This window comes from Mytilus trossulus, chromosome 9 (genome assembly GCF_036588685.1).
Source record: "Mytilus trossulus isolate FHL-02 chromosome 9, PNRI_Mtr1.1.1.hap1, whole genome shotgun sequence".
NCBI classification, from domain to species: domain Eukaryota; kingdom Metazoa; phylum Mollusca; class Bivalvia; order Mytilida; family Mytilidae; genus Mytilus; species Mytilus trossulus.
In genome coordinates this window covers 32,700,283-32,726,026 of record NC_086381.1, presented here as the reverse complement: position 1 = coordinate 32,726,026, position 25,744 = coordinate 32,700,283, and the positions used below count along the sequence as shown (strand labels likewise).

The 25,744-nt window shown below is 32.4% G+C and overlaps 2 protein-coding genes across 2 annotated transcripts in view; both read left to right on the top strand.

Moving 5' to 3' along the window:
* Positions 1–7,895, top strand: part of LOC134684558 (von Willebrand factor D and EGF domain-containing protein-like) — a 31,148-nt gene extending 23,253 nt beyond the window's left edge. Inside the window, exons 10-18 of the mRNA XM_063543852.1 lie at positions 114–361; positions 894–1,173; positions 2,040–2,195; positions 2,541–2,730; positions 3,377–3,567; positions 4,362–4,628; positions 6,461–6,581; positions 7,409–7,523; positions 7,847–7,895. Coding sequence (XP_063399922.1) covers positions 114–361; positions 894–1,173; positions 2,040–2,195; positions 2,541–2,730; positions 3,377–3,567; positions 4,362–4,628; positions 6,461–6,581; positions 7,409–7,523; positions 7,847–7,895 — 1,617 coding nt within the window. The remainder of the gene's footprint in view (positions 1–113; positions 362–893; positions 1,174–2,039; positions 2,196–2,540; positions 2,731–3,376; positions 3,568–4,361; positions 4,629–6,460; positions 6,582–7,408; positions 7,524–7,846) is intronic.
* Positions 7,896–14,116: 6,221 nt separating this feature from the next.
* Positions 14,117–16,884, top strand: LOC134683825 (uncharacterized). Its single transcript, XM_063543133.1, has 3 exons — positions 14,117–14,382; positions 15,744–15,875; positions 16,222–16,884. The coding sequence occupies exons 1-3, from the start codon at positions 14,158–14,160 to the stop codon at positions 16,378–16,380; spliced, it is 516 nt and encodes a 171-aa protein (XP_063399203.1). The 5' UTR covers positions 14,117–14,157; the 3' UTR covers positions 16,381–16,884.
* The last annotated feature ends 8,860 nt before the right edge of the window (positions 16,885–25,744 follow it).

Genomic DNA, 25,744 nt, shown 5'->3' with positions numbered 1-25,744 from the left:
AAAGTGAATAAAATTATAATTACATGAACCTCAATTATCGTTCTGACTATAACTTTATAACAATGAAAATAATCAGCACTATTCTTAATGTTAAAATGTTATATTCATTCCAGATTTTCTTCCCAACGGAAACACGAATAGACATAACTTGGAGTATAAGTTTCTTTAACGTTGATATCACAGCTTCTGTTCATGACTACATGCAAACAAGAGGATTATGCGGCAACCTGAGTGACACTTGCACGGATGATTTTCTTCTAAAGGACAACACAAGCAGCACCACTCATATCACGTCACACCAATGCGATAAGGCAGTGATGTTTCAACATGATAGTCCTTCGGATTTCATCGCATCTTGGAGGTATGGTTTGATTTAGATAAACTGTCTGTTCACCAAATTCATATAACTTTAAAGGTACGAATATTACAGCATTTGAATATCTAACTAATATAATGACACTTAAGTGAGGCCATAATGTGTACTTGTATTCCTTGAACCGATAGGAGAAGTGATTTAAAGTTTTACAAGCTCCTCACGGCCGTTTGTCTGACATGTGGTTACCCTCATTAGGGAATCATATTTCCAATGTATTGAAATCAACACCAGGCAATAGATACCAATTTTGATGTTGCATACTTAAGATAAGGACTCATGTTTCTCCAACTTAGTAATTTTCGTATTATTTAATATGATAACACAAAAATACCGGACCAAGTCAAATTTGCAGAGAGAAGTCAATAAGCATTGACAAAAAGAAAAATCTTTTTAAGTTTATGCTGTATTTTCCTTTTTTTATTACAATCAATGTAATTGCATACGTAGTTTTGAAACTTCTTTATGAAACATGCAAGCATTTTATTTTTGAAAATTCATGTTGCATTTATGTTTCAAGTTTAACTGGAAAAAGCGCACCCGAAAATCTGTTCGAACTTCAAAATGATCAGCATATTGGATTATGGAATACAATGGACAGCCTGTGTGAATGTCCTAAAGATTTTAGTGAAGCAGGACATTTTGGATGTTCTCCGGAAAAATGTGTGACTTGTACTCGAGATGATGATTTTGATCCTGTCGGATCACGAACATGCCATGAAACACCAGGAAGGAGAAAGAGATCTATAGAATTTCCATTTAAAAGCTTCAATAGTCGAAGATATCGTCGTTCAGCTTCAGTAAGAACTTTTATATTTCAATAATTGTGATTCAACGGAATACACATATCTTTGTACACAATAAAAGATTAATTGTATTCAATGCTTTTTTCATATACATCTACTTAAGGATGACTTAAACTATAAAGTTAACTTATGATCACATGTAAGTGTTATTATCGACATACCTTAACCCTTTTTGAAATTACATCTATAGGCTTGTCGTTTTGGTCTGCAGACCTCATGTTGTATGTTTTGTAACGTCAAAACGAGATACAAAAATGTGATGTAAACAAATTTAGGCCATGGAATCCTTGAATTGCAACTCATCTTTTTTTTCCTCTTGTCATTATCATATTCCAATCTCAGTTTAGCCTATAAAACAATCTTTGAGTCATTCAATTACTAAATTATTGCTAAACCGTATTGTGTGATGCAACAACTTGGCGTTCAATTGTTAACCCTATTACTAGAATGTTTACCTTCATGGACTCGTTAAAAACTGTTGCGTTTGTTCGTCTAATATATAAATTATTGAATAACAGCGAACCTTTAATGCAAAAAGTAAATATATATCGAATAGTTTCAGTAAAATGCAGTTTCATGTCAATCTGGAAGCACTTTTATATGATTTTATTTTGTCATAACTGCAAAAATGTATCAACGAATGGTTAATAAAAAAAATCCCAGGAGCAACACTTTTGTCAGCACAGTGCTTTTAGATTTTTACTCAAATTTACAATTTATCAATGTTTTCTAGGTTATGGTTTTAATAGAATCATGAAAATTTGAACTCTTGTAAATTTGAACTTTAATATCTGAAAACAACATAACATGCATTTGCATTGCTTGGGTTTAACTGAATTTTAATATTTTATTAATTCTAGAGCGACAGAAAGACTTCTAATGTGACAATGACATCACAGCAGGCAATGGCTTATTGCCGGAACACTATTGGCGAATCTGGTATATATAAAGCATGTGGAAAAATTGACAATATTAAAAGCAATACAGCTATAGAATCTTGTGCTCTGGATATCGAGGTAATATATAATTACATGTATATGATGACGTTAAATATAAAGTTATGAACGTATGACTAAGGACTTTCCGTTTTGAATTTTCCTCGGAGTTAATTTTTTGGTGATTTTACTTTTCAAATTCAATATTCCTTTTTTGTTATTTTTATTACTAGCCTAATAATTCTTTTATTTAAAAGAATATCGCAGATTTATTTAAATTAGTTCACGGCATGCTATTTGCAAACGGTCAACAATTAAACAAACGCCAGAATTTATGGATTAGACGTCATAATTGTAAACATGTCAGTCAACTCTAAGTAACAGTTTTTATTTTATGTTTTAAATGCATTTCCTTTTTTTTTACAGCTTGCAAAATCGTTAGACTGGACTGAAAGTACGATGGAAACTTTCAAAACAGGCTGCTTAGGAGAGCTACAAGCTAATGAAACACTGCAGAGAAATGGGTCACACGGAGCACCATCAATTGCTGAATCAGTTCGTAGTATACTTTGTCCTGGTCTTCCAGAATGCAGTACAAATGGTGAATGCGTCAATGGCAAGTTCTTATATCTTGTTTATATGCTATAAAATTAAGGTTGAATCAAAACCATTACAATGATAATTTTTGTTTTTAGCACTGTAGTGTTCTATTCATTTCTTGATATAATTTTGGAAATGCATGTCAAACCTGCCGATCAACATGCTTTTCTTTACATGTTACAGTTCATACGATTGATACTGTGTTTAGTCTTTTTGCATATTTAAATAATGTTATTATTTTCAGTCTTGCGTGTTGTTTTTCCCGAGACTTATATCAATTATATGTCTGTTTTTTTCTAAACTCTAACGTTTGCATAATTTGATTGATTATTCAATTGAAAAGTCTATAAACATATATAACTCATGTTTAAGTTGTTCGTAAAAATATATCTGCAATAACTGTATATCCATCAATTTAAAATGACTGGATTCGGTCTTCCAACTTTTAGAGAGGTCTTTCAAATTTTTATGTATCTCCCTGTAATAGTCTTTCTTATCACACAAACCTTTCTTGTCTGTATAGGTACTAGTTATTGGTACATGTATCTTCGTCGAGACGGCAGATAAGTATCTCATTTTTGTTTTTTCGAAAATTTATAACGTTTTCCAATGAGACTTAATTTGATATAGATGAATGTAAGTTTACAAATTAATATTCACAGGAACCTGTATCTGCAATGATACTTTTATCGCTTCTGACTGTTCGATTGATAAAAGACAACCTCCCGAGATGTTTGGAGTTAGAGGAGATGGACTATGTGACACAAGTGAAATTGATTGCGACACTGCCTTTGTATTGGGTGATCATGTAGGAAGTAGCCGTGAACTATCTTGCCGTGTGCATAAATATCATGTAAGTTCTGAAAATCGTTATGGTCCGACATTCACATGATTACAACATTGAGATCATTAACAGAAATTTTTTTTTTAAATTCACAGAGAAGGGAATAATTTGAATGATTGTTTATTCAACAAGTTTGTTTTCCTCCACCTATATACCACTATTTAGTTGGTCAATTCGTAAAAGAAAATTGAATAAGTTAATAGTGAGTAACTTGTAGAAAGTAAAAAGGATGGGTTAATAGATATTGCAAGCGTTTTTTATTCGTCTTAAGAAATTGTCCTTTTTGTAATTTGCCTGAAATAAAAGAAAAACAGTTGACAAAAAAGGAGAAAAATAGTTGTTTCCAAAAGGAACTTTTACAAAAAATGAAACTTGACTGAACATTATACATTGTTTTTTTTACTAATATGTGTCTGAGTAGAACTACTCAATTGGTGGTCATGTATTAGCTTTTGTTAAATCTACATATTTTTCTTTTCGGAAAAAATGATTTCGAATGAATGGTGCGGTCAATTACGTTTTAAGTATTCTTGATACAAACTCGGTGTACCAACCTTGATGAAACCGCAAAATCCCGGGTGATGTTTTGTTTTCAAAGTTAGATATTAGAATGCACCCAAATGATGTGCAGGTGAACGAATAATTCATACTTTGTATAGTACTGTGTGATATGATCATATGAACATGCTGATCGTTAAGCAATACATACATTTAATTAATGAAACAAACATGACTGTTCATTTTGCTTCTTATATATGGCTAGAAAATAAGCATGTTTAAGTGTTGTGTTTTATCCTTTAAAGATTTCAAAATCTGGCGACAAAACTTCAACTGGTACCTGGATTGCAAATGCCTCTCTTGAAACATTTGTTGAAGTTCATTGTCCTTTAAGAGATCAACTACCCCTTCGGTTAAAACGGAGTGTAGAATATGAAATGTTTATGGAAGCATATAAGTTAAGTATCAGCTATGACATGGAAAACTTTGGACAGGAATTAGACCTTATTATATACGACTCTAAGTGCCAAATTGCTGATCCTGATTCAAATCCACCACTATTTGCTCTCAAGGTAAATTATTTATTTAATATTTTAGTATTTTATGTAAGAGTTCTAAATATTTAATAGACATTGATGAAGGGTCTTTGGATCTTTTGCTGTGTATTAGTATCTTAACATGTGTTTTATAAAAAAAAAAGTACGTTTAAGGTTGAGCTAAAGCATGAATGAAGAAGTTGACAAAAAGATTGTCAATATAAGATTTAACTATATTTATAACTTTGATTTAAGACACTTTTCTTCAAAATATTATTACTCATCCGGACATATTGCATTAAACATTTTGAATTATAAATCAAAGAATTCCTTTTTAGTCAGGTTTCCTTTGTTCGATACTTTAATATCTATCGAATATCTTTGAATATCACCACTGTTATGCAAAACATCCAGAGATGTATAAAAGATATATGTTACCTAGAGGTAGAACCAACTATACCTGCATAACCAAATATCCAGGTTTTAACGAAAAAATATGCATTAAGATAATGACATCATAGTGATAAAATTGAGAAGGGAAATGGTGAATGTGTCAAAGCGACAGCAACCCGACCATAGAGCAGACAACAGCCGAAGGCCATCAATGGGTCTTCAATGTAGCGAGAATTCCCACACCCGTAGGTGTCCTTCAGCTAGCCCCTAAAAAATATGTATACTAGTACATTGATAATAGAGATCAAACTTAACTCCGAATTATACTCAAGAAACTAAAGTTAAAAATCATACAAGACTAACAAAGGCCAGAAGCTCCTGACTTGAGAAAGGCGCAAAATTGCGGCGGGGTTAAACATGTTTATGAGATCTCAACCTTCCCCCATATACCTCTAGCCAATGTAGAAAAGTAAACGCATAACAATACGCACATTAATATTTAGTTCAAGAGAAGTCCGAGTCTGATGTCAAAAGATGTAACAAAAGAAAATAAATAAAATGACAATAATACATAAATAACAACAGACTACTAGCAGTTAACAGACATGCCAGCTTCAGACCTCAATTAAACTGATTGAATGATTATGTCTCCATCTTATGGCACAATCCTTCCCGTTAGGGTTTAGTATCATACTATCATAACATATATGAGAGGAACATAACCCGTGTCATGCCAACAACTGCTTTTTAGAAAAAAATGTGTTTAGTTCCGATGAAAAGACATTATAAGTGAATCAATATTAAAGCCAAAATATGCAATCTTTAATGACCTGACAACAGTTTCGTAATTATATCCCTTTTAATAAGTCTATTTAAAGGTTTTGTTAGTTTCTGAGGTGAATACTGACATTTTTGTGCTTTATAAAGAATATTTCCATAAAAAATTGGATGTGAAATACCTGAACGTATAAGATGTCTGCATGTTAAGTTATATTTACGAATTATTTCCTTATACCTGTGATAAAATTTAGTAAAAGTTTTGACCAGTTTGTGATATCGAAAACCCTGGTGTAATAATTTCGAACGTTCATTTTATACAGTCGTATAAATGGTTTTGTATTGCAAGTTTTAAATGATCTAGTTATTATCCAACATACATATAAAAATCTCTTTTTTTACTAAACCATACTTAAATCTGAAGTAGATATGCATTTAAATTTGATGAAAAAACAGTTTATATTGATCATGTCCTTAAATTTCATTCAGAGAATAACACTAGTACGGTATAGTAAACAATAGCATTACGGGAATGACAAACTATGAATATTATTCAGTGTCTGATGTCTGCAAATGATAATCAAGAAGGTTCAAAGATAGCATTCGACGACTTATAATCCTCCTGGCCACGGACAGGCCATAAGAAATGGCTCTTATCACTCTGTATGTGGGTACTATCTGAAATAATTTTTTTCCAGAAATCTACCTGCTATATTGACGGCAAATGTTATTTTGATGGTGAACAAAAACCTGAAGATGTATGCAATATCTGTAATCCATTATCCCCGTATACATGGTCTATACCACTTGAAATCGAAGGTAAAGATTTGTTAAACACAAAAAAAAGATATAAAGCTGATGAACTGAATACACCGGATGAATTTCATTCATCATCAGAAAAGTCAAAATGAACGATTCTGTTGATGTTTTTTCATATAGATAAGAAGTCGTTACTATAACTGACCTACAAATTAAAACACATTCATGCACCAAACAGACTAACTAATATGAAAGAAAACTATAAAGTCTGGTACACGAACTTAAATCCTAATATTAGTGTTTTTAAAGGTTTTTTTTGTTTCAAAGTACCATGAATAGATTTTAAATTGTGATTTGTGGTAGCTGTTTTGAAGATCTTTAGTAATTTGGGAAAACATGTTTTTTTGACTGCCAGAAAAGGAAACAAATCAGTTATTGTTCAGCATTATCACTACGAATCATAAAAATAAAAAAAAGGATATCAATGGGACAATAACACGCAATAATTTCGGGAATAAAGAATTAAAGACGGCAACGTCTTTATTTCAGAAACTTTATATTGATATCCGTTTGACACGTGTTCTTTATAGTGGTCAACATTTGTAAAACGTTCAAACATACATCAATTACTTTTCTTTGTTTACTCTTCTTCCTTTTTATCATAGTCTCCTAAAGTTTCATATCGACAAAAATACAATGACTGACATTACATTATGTTTATTCAGAATGTTCCTTGACTAAAACATAAGATATTGTGTCATCTCATATCAATCTTTATTGTCCTATCAAAGTATTTTTGAAAAACAACATGCACAATATTATTTGAATATCATCTGAAAAGAGTAATCACACAATTATGTAATGGTTATTTTTAACATTTGTTACAGGTTGTGTCAAAATTGAAAATGAAGGTTTTGGATGGGTTGCTGGACCAGTAGTCGGTAGTATTGTCCTAGTTGCAGTAATAATATGCGGTTACGTCTTGTATCAAAAACGGGCTAGGTAGTTATATAACAATTTTATTAAAATAAATACAGTATAAAAGGTAATGGATGTTTTCAATTTTATCTTTCTCATGTTTATGATAATATAGATATCAACTTTTCTAGATAATTTATCAACAAATATCTGAAAGAAAAAGTCGTGCATGATAACACTCACTATAAAATATGATTATTACACATCTTGTAAGTACTACTAAACCAATCTCTTACTATTAAGGTAATATCTTTCAATTACAAACACTATAACAATAATTGAAAGAACACACAAATTAAACGCACATTGAAATGTAAACAGATATATTATCCATTTACTTTTTTCAGAGCAAAGATAAAGACATTTAAAGACATACAGAGTCGAAATGAACAGTAAACTTGCTTTAGAAGATTCAAAGTATTAATCAGAAATTTATAACATGTTTATACATTTGTCAATATGAACGACATCTGTAAATCTTTAATCTATCAATATTTTCTGAAAGTGACTTAAACACTATAACGATCAGTAAGCATTGTTTACATGACCATATCAAATTTGTGCTCAATTGTACTATATTGCAAAAACGACCAGAAGTCGATGCCACTTATATTTTAATGAATTTTGTTATGTATTGAGAAAGATCATAGATTGTAAACGTGTTTTTTTTAAATTTAAATTGTCTGTCTTAAAATTTTGGAAAATATTTATTTTTCTCTATCTAATTTGTTTCAAAGCAAATAAATTAAAAGCAATATAATCACACATAGCTATGGTAAGTAGGATATTTTCAAAAAACAAATGTGATAGATATATATGAATAGATAATTCCTGTTCTTATAATAACGTGAATTGATATTGTCAGATTCAATTCAGATTTCACTATTGTATTATGTTTTCCACATCTTACTGTTATTAGTTACCTCTATACATTAATTTATAAACAAATAAATGTTATATAACTGATCACACTGTTTATTGTTTTGAGATACGTCATATTGCATTTTTACTATATCATTTTTTCTCGATTCCTTATTTGCCTTTTCTCCGAATAATGTTAGCATATGACATTAATATAGCTATGTCTAATTGCATAAAGAGCAGTAACTGGAAGTCTTTTTGGTAATCAAACAGTTTTAATGGCTATCAAATGGTGTCTAACTGCTTATAATACCAAATCTTTTTATTTTGTATAACATATCAAAGAGTCGATGTGGTATGATTGCCAATGAGACAACTCTCCACAAAAGAGTAAATGACACGAAAATTAACAACTATAGCTCATCGTACGGCCTTCAACAATAAGCAAATCTCATACCGCATAGTCGGATATAAAAAGGCCCCAAAATGATAAATGTAAAACATTTCAAACTAGAAAATTTTTCTGCCTAATTTATGTACAAAACTGATCGAAAACAAATATGTAACACTTCAACAAACGGCAACCACTGAATTATAGGCTTCTAACTTGAACCAAAATTTACTGTAACACTTAATGGCTTTATTTTGGAAAACGCAAATGAATAAGGATGATTCAAAACTACATTTTGAGGAGATAAAGATAATTTACCATTGAAAAAGATATAGAAAAAGTCCAGCTGGCAATTTCAAAACACCTTATATTTCCCCACATCTGTGTGGCTCATGATCAGTCTCTGCTTTGGTGTGTTTGAGTTTTGAGTACTTTTTTGTCTTTCTAGCGTTTAATGACATGTCGTTAAGAATTTGTCTGTACTAATGAGTTTTCATTCCCCTCGGTACCGTTTGCCTTTTATATTTCCACCATTCAGACACAAAAACATTCATATAAGTTGAACAGACGAACGTGAAATTGTTTTTTTGTATAATCCGGCCATATGTCATTTTAAACTGTTATATAAATTTGCATTATCAAGACAAATTCAAATCTTGTTGAGCAGTACATTATAATGAGTGGAAAATCTTGCAATTGAATTCAATAACTGTTTACTAGTATACAATATAAACTAGTTTTCGATTGACAAAGTTATACTTATACATACTCGTGAATTTGGAATTACGTTAAGTTTGTTCTTGATGTTTTTACCTCAATTTGTTCCACAAGCATGTATTTCATACAAATTAACTTGCACGAATGTAGCAAGTGAAGCTATGCAGATTTCATATGAAAATATTTAAATTATATTTGTATAAGTCTAAAAAAAGAATTTACCAAATGTATTACAACTATGTTTAAGATATGACAATAACGACTAGCCTTTACTATTAATCTCCTCCTGAATTTACGGTCGGATAGGTTCCTTAACATATGCCAACTTTTTAGAATGTATTATTAAACCTATTGGCATATGTATTGACTAAAACTCATTTTATAATTGTGATATGAAAATATCATTATAATGGTTGATAATTATTTTACAACCCGTTTTATCTAAGTATTTAAACGTTCTTACATTTCAAATTTTTTAATATCAAGTTAATAGAAACACTGTCAATGTAGGTATTTGCATGTGTAGCTGAATTTTTAAAAGTACGTATGTCACAACGCCTCCTTCCATCAAAAAGAAGAAAAACAAAAGAAGGGTTTTTTATTTGAATGTATGGTTATTATGGTTGTATGTATGTTGGCGTTAGTATTTGTTGCACTTTAATGTTGCCGTTGTTCAGTTTTCCTCTTATAGATTATGCATTTTCCTCGGTTTTAGTTTTTAACCCGGAATTATTTTTCTTCTCTTCGATTTATGACTTTCGAACAGCGATACACTCCTTTTGCTTTTATTTTGAAGGTTTTTGTTTGTTTAAGTGTTTTGTATTTAGCTGAATCCATTGCATCTGCCTTAAGATGGTAAGTTGCTTTGTACATGTTTAGGTGATGTAGTTTTTCGCAAATAATAACGAAATGTCAATATTGGCTAACTCAACATGTCTGTACAATGTATTTATAACAAGAGACAGGACATAATTTACCTTTGCGTTAAGTTTTCATTTTTTTATAAATTTCCTGTTTACAAAACTTCTATAAAAAAAACCTAAGGATTTTCTTATCCCAGGCATAGATTACCTAAGCCTATTTGGCACCACTTGTTAGCGTCACTGATGAGTCTTATGTAGACGAAACGGGCGTCTGGCGTACTAAATTATAACCCTGGTACCTTTGATAACTATTTAGTTGAGATTTTATTCTGGTCAAAAGAAGCTAATCGAGTGTACCCCTCAATTCCCCAATTAAACAATATATAACATCTTATACCTTATGTATTTAATATCCGTTACCTACCGGCATGTGTAGTATAATAAACCATCTAAGGTACCAGGTTTATCAATTTTTTATGCCAGACGCACGTTTCGTCTGTTCAAGAACATCCGTGACGCTCAAATTACAAGGTTAAAGGGTCAAATAAAGTACGATGCTGAATTGGATTTAGAATTTAAAAAAATCGGACTGGGATTGCGAAACACAACTATGGCAATCGCTCTAGAATATCCTTAGTTTTCAGGAGTGTTCAAAGTTTTGTATAAGTTATGACACCAGTCAGATCATATATTAACATGATTACGCATGAGTTGGAAAAATATTTTGTATTCCGTTTCTTTTTTGTTGGGATTCTGTTGGGGTTATTTTTCTAATATTAAAATTTAATTTAATACTATAATTTACATGTAATTCAGTCTAAATTGTACTATATTTTGTTTACTTGCTTTTTCTAAAGAGATAAATATAAAATATTGGCACGAGCTCAACACACATTTATATAAGGTTTTACTAGGAAGACTGTAGTTCTTTCGGAACAATATTTGATTGGTGAATAAATTGTACACAGGTATTAGATTTATTAGCGGATGCGCCTCATCAAACAATAATTTATTGATTAGTATACAGGATACTTACTATCTTCAGGTAGGGGTTTTAATTCCTTATTTGAGTTTTATATATTCAAAAAGTATATCTATTGCATCGCTTTTTTTCTCGTGCAAATAAACAGTTCAGGGAAATTTCGAGTATAAATCAAAATTTTGAAGATGAAAAAAAAACATTGTATACATGTTGACATAAGTGGAGCAAGATTTGCTGGTCCCTCCAAAGCTGACTCGATCAATGGAATTTTTCATATTTCGTCCCTATTTTCATAAGTATTGTTTTGTTGAAATTTTTGTCTTGTTCGTAGTTTTCTTGCCAAAGTGTTGTCAACTTATCTAGACTTTTAAGTTCAAATGTCCCATTGTCCTTGGTATTTTATGTCTCTATTTGCGCACATCATTTAGCAAAAATGGAGATTCAGAAATTTCTTGTTCTTATTCGATTAAATATTTTACAAAAATATTAAAACCGTTTCTAAAATATGTAAGAGTAATTTAGAATTGAGAATCTGCTGTTATATCGAACTCCAGTTTTTTTGGTGGGGTTGATGTTGCTAAGTCTTTAGTGTTCTGTGCATTGCTGGTGTACTATTATTTGTCTGTTTCTTTTTCTTTTTCTTTTGTGAATCTTCTGTTGTTATAGCTTAATTATAATTATTCTATAGATAAACGAAACATATACTTCTATTGAACATTTCTGGTATTTTTCTCAATTGAATACAGTGTTCATGCTTACATGGTTTCAAATAACTTCTTTTTGCACTGAGACATTAAAGCACTTGTGTACTTCCTTGTCCATTGAACCAAATCGTTTTTGTGCCAATAACCAACGGTTGATCGATAGATAAATATGCTTACAAATTATATAATGTAATCCTTGCGTAAGTAAGTCGGACAAAATAATAAATATCTTTTAGTAATATCTTTGATTTTCGTGATTAAATGTTCCCAGTTTGCCAACATACACATATCTATCTGGTGATTTTTTTAAGTACGTCAGGACCATACGTTATTCATTTGTTTAAATATCCGGTAATGTAATTAACTTAGAAATAATGAGGAAACACAAGTTCCATATCCAGCAAAAGAAGATTACTTTTGATTAATATTGTATTTCCTTCTATTAAGTTCGTTTTTTGGCAATTTGGTTATATAGATCATAACATTTGTATGTATTTACTCATCCCTTACCGTCACATATTAAGCTGTCCGAGTTTTTGGTGAAGATTAACAAATATAAATATGTATTTTACTTGTAATAAAATTATTTTCTTTTACTTCTGAAATTTTATTAGATTGGACTTTTAAGAATATTAAACCGATATCACAGATATATTTAAAACCGACTGATATCGGAACTAGCAAAAATGTGTATTTTAATTGAACATAGATGTGCTCTACTTTTCGCCTATGTTTTTTCCTTAAATTATGACATTACCAAATGCAAATTATAACCGTAGTTTTTGTTATTGAAATGTGCAACACGACTGGTCCTATTGTTAGTAGAGGAATTGCTTAGACTACGATTTGTCATTACTATAGGTCTTTGAGTCGGATTTTGTTTGTAATTTAAGTTATCTGTTAAATTTACCTAAATTTGAGAATGAAAATGGGGAATGTGTGAAAGAGACAACAACTCAACCATAGAAAAAACAACAGCAGAAGGTCACCAATTTGTCTTAAATGAAGCGAGAAATTCCCGCACCAAGAGGCGTCCTTCAGCTGGCCCCTAAACAAATATGTACAAGTTCAGTGATAATGAACGCCATACTTATTTACAAATTGTACACAAGAAACTTAAATTGAAATAATACAAGACTAACAAAGGCAAAAGACTCCTGACTCGGGACAGGCGCATAAATGCGGCGGGGTTAATCATGTTTATGAGATCTCAACCCTTCCCCTATACCTCTAGCCAATGTAGAAAAGTAAACGCATAACAATACGCACATTAAAAATTAGTTCAAGAGAAGTTCGAGTCTGATGTCAGAAGATGTAACCAAAGAAAATAAACAAAATGACAATAATACATAAATAACAACAGACTACTAGCAGTTAACTGACATACCAGCTCCAGACTTCAATTAAACTGATTGAAAGATTATGATTTCATCATATGAATATCAGGCACAATCCTTCCCGTTAGGGGTTTAGTATCATACCATCAAAACATATATGAGAAAAACATAACCCATGTCAGGCCAACAACTGGTTTTTGAATAAATGTGTTTAGTTCCGACGCAAAGACCCTATAAGTGAATTAATATTAACGCCAAAATATGCAATCTTTAATGACCTGACAACAAAATCGTAACTATATCCCTTCTTAATAAGTCTATTTAAAGGTTTTGTTAATTTCTGTGGTGAATACTGACATTTTTGTGCTTTATAAAGAAAATTTCCATAACAAAATGGATGTGAAATACCTGAACGTTTAAGAAAGTGAGCTATATTTACGAATGATGTCCTTATACCGATGATAAAATTTAGTAAATGTTTTGACTAGTTTTGACTAGTATGCATTTTTCTAGTATTTATCGTCACCATGGTAATTTCCCGTATGAAAATTTATGATATATAGAGGTATTTGAATGTAGAACAACAGTTTTCTACGATGGATTACAAAACCTTTCCAATGAAGTGTGTATACAGATCCAATAGGCTTATTTATTAAATTATCTGATAGTATATAATATTTAGAATATTCCCACTGTTGAGATTTTGTTGATTGCTGGGATTAATTATTAGTTATTCCTATCTTGAAATGATATTTTTTAAGAATCTTAAATCACGAATATTACGTCAAAAGGCAACTGAGGGCATGGCAAGCACTTCCCAACAACCTCCACCTTATAGTGTACCGAACCAGCCTCCACAACATCAAGGACAACAGTATGTTCACCAGTATGTTCAACAGAACCCACATGGATTCGTTCAAGCACAGCCCCCAAGAGAAGGATTCAGTGATATTTCCGGTGGATATGGATATAACCAGCCACCCCATTCACCCCAACCAATTGTAAACACATCATCGACTAGTGTAGTGGTAAATATAAGTACACGGAAAAATAAACAACACATAAAAATAATAACCAAACCAAAATGCAAGAAACAGCCGAAGCCCACGAATGAGTCTTCAACACAGCGGATAAATGTCACATCCGGCGAGGGGCTTCAGTTGGTTCTTCAACAAAAAATGTGTACTTGTTCAGTAAAAGCGAATTCACATTAAAAGCTAAAACACATAAATGAACTTTAATTCAAAAAGACAAACAAGCCTAGCAAAAGGCAGATGCTCATGACTATATTGCAATCGATTTGTTCGTCCATCCGTTCGTCCAACAAATACTGTTTTGCACTTTACTTAATCCCTTCGGAACACAATGACTTCATATTTGTCCGCACTTGCCAGGGGAGATTTCTTTTTCCTTATTGACGATAAAAAAAATATTTCAATATGGTGATTTTCATTTTATTTTTTAAACTAGCTATAGAAAGACTTCATTTTTGGTAAGCAGTGGAAAGTTTAAACGTGTGTCTGCTTTTTGATTGTATCAAACACTTATTTCCTATTGTCAGACACTTTGCCCTACAAATGTCTAGTAATGGTACTAATTTTAGTACGACAACGCGTGATTTCTTGTTTATATTACCATTAAACAGTTTTGATTCGACAACAACATAAAAGTCTTGCGTACAAAAGTATGACACAGATATCTTTATGAGGAATATTATTCATGCACTTTTTTGTACAACTAAACTTCCGGAAACCATCGCGATTAAATATGCAATTTGAAATTATACTGAAATTTTAAGCACAATTCATGGTACCCAGTACGGTATAGTTTTGACATGAAATGACTGCCACTTGCTATAAACTTATAAGTAGCAAGCAATGCTAAAGATTCCAGATTTAAAAAAGAAAGCAATTGAGCCTTAGTAATTTCATTCCTTATATATGGTGGATTGAAAAAAAATTTGCATTTGTTTGTATTTTAATCGTGATAAATAAAAGTTAAAAGCGGCTGACAACGCTGATGGACTAAGATAAATTTTTTTTTGTTTTTGTACTAAAATCACAAAAATACTGTCATATTCTAGACTTAGTACAGGCATTTTCTTATGTAGAAAATGGTGGATTGAACCTGGTTTTATAGCTAGCTAAACCTCTCACTTGCATGACAGTCGCATACAATTCCATTATATTATCAACGATGCGTGAACAATACTACTTGATCAATCATTGCTTTGTAGGATATATTGAAATACAATTCGCTTTATAGAATATATAGAAATACACGTCAGATCCTTTTCAAACGGTTTCTGTCACCTTAAATGTGAAGTATTGTTTAAACATGCATTTACATATTTCTGTAGCAGAAGTTATCATTATTTTCTTTTGTACAGGTCTCACAACCGCAATGTGGACCAACAATAATTGTTAATCCTGCTCCATACAGCTACATGACACCAGCAGTATTGACCTGTATATTTTGTTGTTGGATAACTGGGATTGGAGCTATCGTTGCGGCAGCTATGGTAATGCATACATATACTTTCAGTTTAAAAAAAATATTGCATGTTTGTTTAACAATGTTTGTATCGATCCTGTTAAAAAGTAGCCAACTTTCATGTGGGTACCCAGATCATTATACAATTAATAAAAGCCAAACCAACGCACAGCAAAAAGGAAATAAAACAGTTGAAAACAATTGTTTGCACACTATATAGAAAACTAAATATAGAACCGGCAAAACAAATTTAAAAAATATATTCTTATTTCATTTTTTCAATTGTATTAATTGGTTTCATTAAATGAAAACTTGAATAGCGTTTTCGAGACATTAAATTCTTTTGAATAAATCTATATTTTATTTAATTTCAGTCCCAAGGTCAAGCCAGTGAAATGAAGTATGACGAGGCGAGAAAGTCGGCTACCATAGCTAAAATACTTACTCTCGTAACCCTATGCTGCGGCATTGGTGGTTATGTTATCTGTATTGCTGTTGCAGTGGCAGGTAGAAGTACAGATAATGGATACTAGGAGTATTGCTGATTCATAAACTCTTTTACAGATAACAATAGGACAAGCAAAATCCAACATTAATTAAATGTGTTGTGTGATAAAGTTATTGTACATAGTTAAAATTTAAGGCTGGTCTTTTTGCTGGAACCATTCATTATGAATTAACATATCAACCGATATTGATTTATTTTTTCTAAAGCTGTTTAGCCAGGGTAAAATTATTCGAGATTAGTTACCAACAAATAAGAGAGTGAGCCATCCTTGTGAACATTATTGCTTTTTTTCAATTATCTTATACATCACTAAGTGTAAACACCTGAGCTTTAAGGTTACCTGTTTCACGATATTTCAGATTATAATTGTTTTCTTGATTATCCTAATCAACATGCATGACATATCTGACAGATTAGCCTTTTTGAAGCTTAATTTTAAACTAAGTATGCTACAGTTCAGTTTACTATTTTAACTGGACTAAACTCAATACATTGATATCTTGCTTTATTCATTCTCTGTGTATTTAACTAAACATGCATTTGTGTACTTAGTTTGTGATAGATTTTCAATAAATGTATTGTTTATCTAAGTATTCTGCTAATCAAATAAGAGTGAGCTCCGCTGCATTATGTTTAAATGTTTTCATGAACAACTTTATCAATTGATATTTTTGGAATGAAGTGTGAAGATGGAATTTAAGAAAAACTCTTTAACCAAAACATCCACTATTATTTGGTTTCCCACATTTAAATTAATCAGTAATTTGAAGGCAAGTTTAAGACTCAGACGCATATTCAATGCTTTCCGTAATAAACAAATAAATGCGCCGTATCCAATGCTACAAACAGAAACTAGATTCATGCGGGACAGGACACTTTGTCGCTTTTAACGAAATATCCCCCCCCCCCCCAAAAAAAAAATAAATAAAAAGGAAAATATTAATTCATCAAATTTTAGATAATAAAAAGTATTGCGCGGAATGCACATAGTATTACTTGAACGAAGACTGCACATATTCCGGAGCACCTGAGATCTGCCCTAGTTTTTGGTGTGGTTCGTGTTATTTATTCTTTGGTTTTCTATGTTGTGTCATGTGTATTATTGTTTGTCTGTTTGTCTTTTTCATTTTAAGACAGGGCGTTGTCAGTTTGATTTAGATTTATGACTGTCCCTTTGGTATCTTTCGTCCCTCTTTTAATTGTACAGAAAAAATAAGAATACTCGCACAATGCACCAGGATGCCTTTCAAGTTTTAATTTAAAGCCTAATGGAGCTGATATCAGGTCATGTTGGGTTTACAAAGGTTGTCCAAAGTTTTATTAACAACCACTACTAAGAAGAACAACTGTTTAGTTACATAAAACTTTATAATTTTACAGTTTTCGAAAATAAATAGTTGTAACTTATTAGGACGGGTAAGGAGATATGAGGGGACACTAATTGCTATATTAATTTGGTCCGAATAACTTGAGTGTTTCATCAATACTTTTCTAAAGTGTCCTTTTCATGAGGGCCTTGATGCGGTTTACAGTATAAAAACTGTAATAGATACAAATGACCTCAAATGGAAAAGAATAGTTCAAACTGGCCTTTTAATTGAAAGAGCAGAGAAGCATAGGTTGTTGAAATATAGCGAATAGATAAACGACAAGACATATTAAGGAGACCACTCCTTCATAGCCGCACATGTGTGGTTTACATTAATATAGTGACAAGCAACAAACTGAACTGTGGCTAAATACACATAAAAGGAAATGTAAATATACTAATTGACGTACGCACGAAACTAGAAATTACTGGAAAACTACGACTTGATGTTATGTTTTACACATAGAAGATACACATAAAAACCATCTCGAAAAGTAGTCTATTCTCACTTACTTTTGGAAACAGCACGATTTTAAAGTATGGTATTTCAAAGAATCAAAACGGTCCCGGAAGATTTGTTTTCATTTAATTTCCTGTACTTCATGGGTGGCACACGTTTTTTTTGGACAAATTTACTCTTCAATCGAACAGGATGGATGATATCATTACAAACTTGACAAAACGGTATGGTGTTTAAATACCTTGATAAAATTTTGAATTTGTATAAAACCTTCATAACAAATATGCCTAAATATAAAAGTTTATAAAACTATATAGATATTCAGCTTAAACAATTGAATCAATTTAAATGTAAATAATGTATTGTACAACAATATTTACAATACAGTGTCATAAAAAATTGTCAATAGAAACCTCGTTCATATAAAATGTATTAAAAGGTATTATAACAGTGTACGAGATTAAATGTTACAAAAAGGTAATATAACATGCATCTATATAAATTATATGTGTATCAATTGTAACACATATTTTGATTCAAGTACTGTTGATTCCCTTCTTATTTATAGTACTGATGTTGGGTTGATAGGGTGTCTTCCGCCATCTTGGATTTGGAATATACAATGTATAACAATGTCCAGAAAACAATGTCTAGATCTTTAATAGAATTTGGAAATTTTACAGTAGTAAGTAATTCATGTGTAAGAAGTTTCATATCAATATAAAAAATGATATATGGTTGTATTTTACCAAAAAAACAGAAACCTTTGTTTGATTAAATTTTTTCTAACTTTGCCACATAAAGGGAGGAAACTCAAATGCAAGTGGGATACTTCAGATTAAGTTACCTTTACAATAGAATGTGTTAAGAATTTACCTATTTTATAATGGTCCAAGAAAACGGGTCCGGTGACCCCATTTTTTCTTTTTCTTAATTAAAAGCATACTGTTAAAGCTATCTTCTCATATGTTTATATCTCGAAATTCTATGGTGTAGTTTACGCTTTATTGCAGAAAAATTGGGTTTTCCATGCATAATTTATACAAAATTTGTCAACTTTGAACACTGTGTAGCGTGAAAATAAGCTCCGTGACCCATTATTTTTTTTATTTTTTTTTAAAGCATGATATAAACTACATTTTGGCAAAATATTAAAAAGAATCTATGGATAATTATTTAGACATCCCATCTACTTTAACCCTATAATAACGAAGACAAAGATAATACCGATGACACCAGTTACTATTGTCAGGTTCCTGGCAGTCCTGGCTGACTGCTCAGCACTCTGCATGTTTCCTTTATCGGCTGCACTGTTGGACTGAAAATAGATAATAGCAGCATGAAACATATTCCTGTGAACTTTTCGAGCGAATCTATATTGAAAATTGAGAATATATATGGTCAACGTTTTATCATTGGTGCGTTAAGCCGTAGATTACCGAATTGGAATTCGAGTTTAGCACACTAAGTATCAAAGGAATAGCTTTCAATACTATATTGTAATGCCGACATTCCCCCCTTTTTAGAGTAAACCTATGTCTGTATAGTTTCTCGAAATTATTGAGGATAAAACGATAAATGTTAGTGAGATGTCTAATGTTACAAGTAGTGTAAAACTTGTCATTGTTATTTTGGCTGTTTTTTTCATAATACGACAGATCTGTGTATGTTAGTTTATGAAGTTTTAGTTCACGTACTGATTCCGTATTTTCGCGGTAGTTACCTTATTATACAATTAACTCAAATAAAACTGTTCTAATGATCTACTAATAAATTTAAAGTCGAAACCCATCTTTATTGATGAAGATCAATCGTTGTTTACAAACAGTATCAACATTACGGGAGTTTCCCTAATATGATCCATGGTTGCCGATTGGTAAACAATATGTAACAAGCTCTGTCATTGGTCAGTCGAAAGTATAAATACCAAAACAACAACAAAAACGAGGGAGTGTTTGGTTGACAAGAATGGGTAGTGACAAACTTTAATAAATGCTGGAATAGGTAGCTTATTGAACGTTACCTTTGTTTTAATTTAAGGTTGTCGGTGCAGGTGCTAAGGGTGACGGTGACGGTGCTAAGGGTGCCGGTGACGGTGCTGAGGTTGTCGGTGACAGTGCTGAGGTTATAGGTGCTAAGGTTGTGGGTGACGGTGACAAATAGTCACCAATCACGGTGACTGTGCTAAATACGGTTACCGGTGACGGTGACATTGCTATTGAAGGTGCACATTTAGAGTTCTGTTGGCGGTTTTGGTATGATTAATATGCAATTTAAGGTGTTATACTAAGTTGTTGTCTTCTTAGTTCTATAATGTAAAAGGGTGTTTTTTTATCCTTTAATTGAGATTATAGAAAGATACAAAATAAGTGGCAACCTTGTTACTTGAATGTTGAATTAAACATGTAGTAGTTGTGTGTGTCTATGGAAGACCATCCTGAACCAGGGACCTGACCCGACCAGTGACGAATCCTACAAGACCCATTCTCTCCAGCGTGGATTATTATTGATATTAATAAAATATGAAACTTTATATTATTCAGATATTTTATTTCATAACTAAGAATTATATATAAATACAAGTATACGTTTTCCCTTTCTGTAACGTGTTTTGGTCCGACGGTTAATAGTGGACGTCGAACCTTACACTTTATAGATCCTTTAAATCCCTTTTTCTTTGTGACCCTGTGTTCTCTGGTGGCCGACTCTAGCACCAGGGAGGCGGCGTTACAATTTGGTGGCAGCGGTGGGATTGATTTATAGAGTCTGTTATTGTTTGTACATTTAGCAAATAAGTTATATAAAATGGATGATTCAAACGTTGTTACGTGTGGCCCACATCTCAATGAGATTGGTGATGAAGCTGATGCAACTATGCATGACAATTTATTAGAGAAACAAAGTTCTGAAATTTATAGAACAACGGAGAGAATGCTGGCAGAGGCACGTTCAGAAATGAAACTTCGGATGGACAAATGTTTTTCCGATTTTTCAAAAGATATGAATCAGTTGTTTGCAAAATTTGAAGGGCAAGCTATGGAAAGTAGGTCCACTCCAATTTTAGGAAGGGGAGTAGAAACTCCATCAAGTTGTCTGGAACACATAACTAGGCAAGACAGAACTGATACAAAAAACAGTCATATTCCAAATATCCGACGTACAAAATCTGATATTTCTTGCAAAATAAAACCACAAATCTATGACGGCTCGGATGATTTGGAGGAGTATTTGACCCAATTTAATTTATTGGCAGAACTAAATGATTGGGACCATAAAACTAAGGCCTTTCTTTTGGCTAGTAGTTTGTCTGGAAGTGCTCGGGCTATATTAAATGAAATCACAGATGGGGGGGGAACTACACAATTTTGACAGTTTGGTCACCTCTCTTAAGAATAGGGTTGGTTCAGTCAATAGAGCTGAAGTGTTTAGAGCAGAGTTGCAAACACGAGTACGATTTAAAAATGAAAGTTTGCCTGAATTAGCTCAGTCTATTAAGAAACTGACACGTAGGGCTTATCCTGGTACATCTCCACTGGTTAGGGACACATTAGCTTTAGATTCTTTTATTGATGCAATACCTGAGACAGAAGTACGTCTCAGATTAAGGGAGGTTGGACCCAAATCAATAAATGAGGCAGAACATATTGCTGTCAGACTCGAAGCATTACGAGTTGCCGATATACGGAAAGGCCGAAATGTTCGCATTGTCGATATTGAAACGGTTCAAGAGCCTGTTCTGAAACGGGAAATAAATGAAATCAAACAAAGTATTGAATCTTTGACGAATGAAGTACTTATTATAAAAAATCAAAATGATCAGCAATTCCGAGGAGATAATAATTATAGAGGAAATAAAAATAATTTCAATAGAAATTTTAACAATAGAGGAGCATTTCGTCGTTAGGAAAACGGACAAATGTCCAGTCAGGAGCGAGAATGATTTCTCGACACTGTGAATACTATTATTTTAATGTTGTTTTGTACGTGCCATCAAAACAGTTGTTTTATTTTGGCTACTATGGATGTATATATGCAATTAAAAGTTCCTACGTTCGTTTTAGTTGGGGCTAGTTTATTTAAATTTCTATTTTGAAGACCGATTAGTTTTGGACAAATATTATACCGAAACAGATGTTTTATGTATAGATGACATGTTGATTTCCTTTCACTAAGGATTGTTTAATAATTAAAGATGATGTTGTCCTTTGTCTAAAAATCATGCAGAGATAATGCCTCTTGCTGTAGAATCTCCGTAGCAGAGATTGTAGAAGTTCCGCTCTAGATATAAATGATTAATAAAGGCAAAAACTGCAGTGGCGCTAAACACTATATTTTTATAATTTGTTTAGAACTTATGAACACGTTACAAGTGAATATACTGATCTGTACTGGTCATTTCTGATGCAGACATTAAAAACAAAATAGAAAGCCAACTGATAATTTGGTTAGAAACTCTGGTTGTATAGGTAGTGCTTTATACAATTGTTGAGCACACTAGCATGATGCAAATATTATTATTACGATCTTAGTCGGTAGCCCTATCAAGAGAATGTTCTTAAAACTCGTACTATGAGTAAAATGTGAAAAAAATAATAGAAGAGTATGTAGAGTTGAGCTAGATGATAAAAGCTCAATACATGACAAGAATGTCTCAGTTAAATACTGATATGTAGATATTTTGGCTTGGCCAGTCAAATGTATACCTTAAAGGTATGATTCTTGAGAATTGAGCAATAAGAATTTAGTAGACATTTGATCTGAAGATAAAGAGAGGTACACAACGAGGCACCTTCCGAAAGAAAGGCTGCGTGTACATGTCATATTTTCCAGATCAGATAGTAAAGTTGTAATTGATTGCTCAAAAGAGATAGACACATGTTTGACCTAATTTCTGGTCAGTGTCTATAGAGCAAAGCTTGACAAAAGCGGGTTTGCTTAAATATCTTTACAATGTTTGCAAGCCCAAATATTAGTACATGTATAAAAGAGAGAAATAGTCTAGGCAATGTCAAATAATGTTGTCAAAAACTGGAAAAAAAAATAGTAAAGAATAATAAATTGATAGAAAGAGAAATTTGCTCAATAGAGATAAACACCAGTGACCAGATTATTGGTCGATGTTTATGGAGTAAAGCTTAGTAAAAGCGGGTTTGCTTAAATATCTTTACAATATTTGCAAGCCAGAATGTATAATTAAAAGTGAAATAGGTATATGTAATACAAAATAGGGCTGTATAGGAAACTAAGAGAAAAAGAAAGTAATAATTATTTAGGGATAGATAGAAACGACAGATTTGTTCAATAGAGATAGACACATGAGTGACCTAACTTCTGGTCAGTGTTTATGGAGCAATGAATGATCAAATGGTTTTGCTGGACATTGCAAGATCAGAAGTAAAGGAAAAACCTGAAACCAGGGTGGACAGAAATCAAAGTACAAAAGTTCTTTAAGTGTAGGTTGTTGACATGAATGAGTTTATTCGTGTAATTCTTTTTGAATGTTCGTCATCTTAAGAATAATAATATAATGAATTAGTTCTACTTTAATTAAACCTTACAAACGAATGTATTTGGGGACCAAATCATTAAAGGTGGGGGCAATGTAATGCCGACATTCCCCCCTTTTTAGAGTAAACCTATGTCTGTATAGTTTCTCGAAATTATTGAGGATAAAACGATAAATGTTAGTGAGATGTCTAATGTTACAAGTAGTGTAAAACTTGTCATTGTTATTTTGGCTGTTGTTTTCATAATACGACAGATCTGTGTATGTTAGTTTGTTAAGCAGTTTTAGTTCACGTACTGATTCCGTATTTTCGCGGTAGTTACCTTATTATACAATAAACTCAAATAAAACTGTTCTAATGATCTACTAATAAATTTAAAGTCGAAACCCATCTTTATTGATGAAGATCAATCGTTGTTTACAAACAGTATCAACATTACGGGAGTTTCCCTAATATGATCCATGGTTGCCGATTGGTAAACAATATGTAACAAGCTTTGTCATTGGTCAGTCGAAAGTATAAATACCAAAACAACAACAGAAACGAGGGAGTGTTTGGTTGACAAGAATGGGTAGTGACAAACTTTAATAAATGCTGGAATAGGTAGCTTATTGAACGTTACCTTTGTTTTAATTTAAGGTTGTCGGTGCAGGTGCTAAGGGTGACGGTGACGGTGCTAAGGGTGCCGGTGACGGTGCTGAGGTTGTCAGTGACGGTGCTGAGGTTATAGGTGCTAAGGTTGTGGGTGACGGTGACAAATAGTCACCAATCACGGTGACTGTGCTAAATACGGTTACCGGTGACGGTGACATTGCTATTGAAGGTGCACATTTAGAGTTCTGTTGGCGGTTTTGGTATGATTAATATGCAATTTAAGGTGTTATACTAAGTTGTTGTCTTCTTAGTTCTATAATGTAGAAGGGTGTTTTTTATCCTTTAATTGAGATTATAGAAAGATACAAAATAAGTGGCAACCTTGTTACTTGAATGTTGAATTAAACATGTAGTAGTTGTGTGTGTCTATGGAAGACCATCCTGAACCAGGGACCTGACCCGACCAGTGACGAATCCTACAAGACCCATTCTCTCCAGCGTGGATTATTATTGATATTAATAAAATATGAAACTTTATATTATTCAGATATTTTATTTCATAACTAAGAATTATATATAAATACAAGTATACGTTTTCCCTTTCTGTAACGTGTTTTGGTCCGACGGTTAATAGTGGACGTCGAACCTTACACTTTATAGATCCTTTAAATCCTTTTTTCTTTGTGACCCTGTGTTCTCTGGTGGCCGACTCTAGCACCAGGGAGGCGGCGTTACAATATATCATATTGAAATTTGCTGTCGTAAAAATCATCGTGTTTAGCTTTCATACATAGATCTTATTTCTTGTTCCAGTTTGGCATTCCTTTTGGTCCTTTTTTTATAGTACATTAGGTTTTGTTACGTTTCTTTTAGGTCACGACCTTCGATCACCGGAAGAGAGGGAATACGTAAAGGGAAACAAGAATTTCAAGCGGATATGTATCGAGTACACGGATCAGTATTTATCAATTTTACGTACGTCAATAACTGCGATCTGAACTCTGTAATTAAGGTCTTTTTGTTGTTGGTATGTACAAGTACCCGGCCACGCCCACTTGTATTTGTGGCATTTGTATTTTTATCCATCTGATGGGGTAAGCCTTTTCAACTGATTTTTATAGAGCGTTTCTATGTTGTACTGTTACACCACTGTCCCAGGTTATGTGTCTCTCTCCAAGTCAGGAGCCTGTAATTCAGTGGTTGTCGTTTGTTTATGTGTAGCATATTTGTTTTTCGTTAATCTTTTGCATATAAATTAGGCCGCTAGTTTTCTCGTTCGAAATGTTTTACAATGTCATTTCGGGGCCTCTTATAGCTGACTATGCGTTATGGGTGTTACTCATTGCTGAAGGCCTTACGTTGACCTATAGCTGTTAATGTCTGTTTCATTTTGGTGTCTTGTGAAAAGTTTTTTCATTGGCAATCATACCGCATCTTCCTTATTTCCTTATTAATATTT

Coding starts and splice junctions, on each gene's coding strand:
- LOC134683825 (XM_063543133.1), top strand. CDS start 14,158: ATGGCAAGCACTTCCCAACAACCTCCACCTTATAGTGTACCGAACCAG. Junction 14,383..15,743: donor CATCATCGACTAGTGTAGTG/GTAAATATAAGT, acceptor TCTTTTGTACAG/GTCTCACAACCGCAATGTGG. Junction 15,876..16,221: donor CTATCGTTGCGGCAGCTATG/GTAATGCATACA, acceptor ATTTAATTTCAG/TCCCAAGGTCAAGCCAGTGA.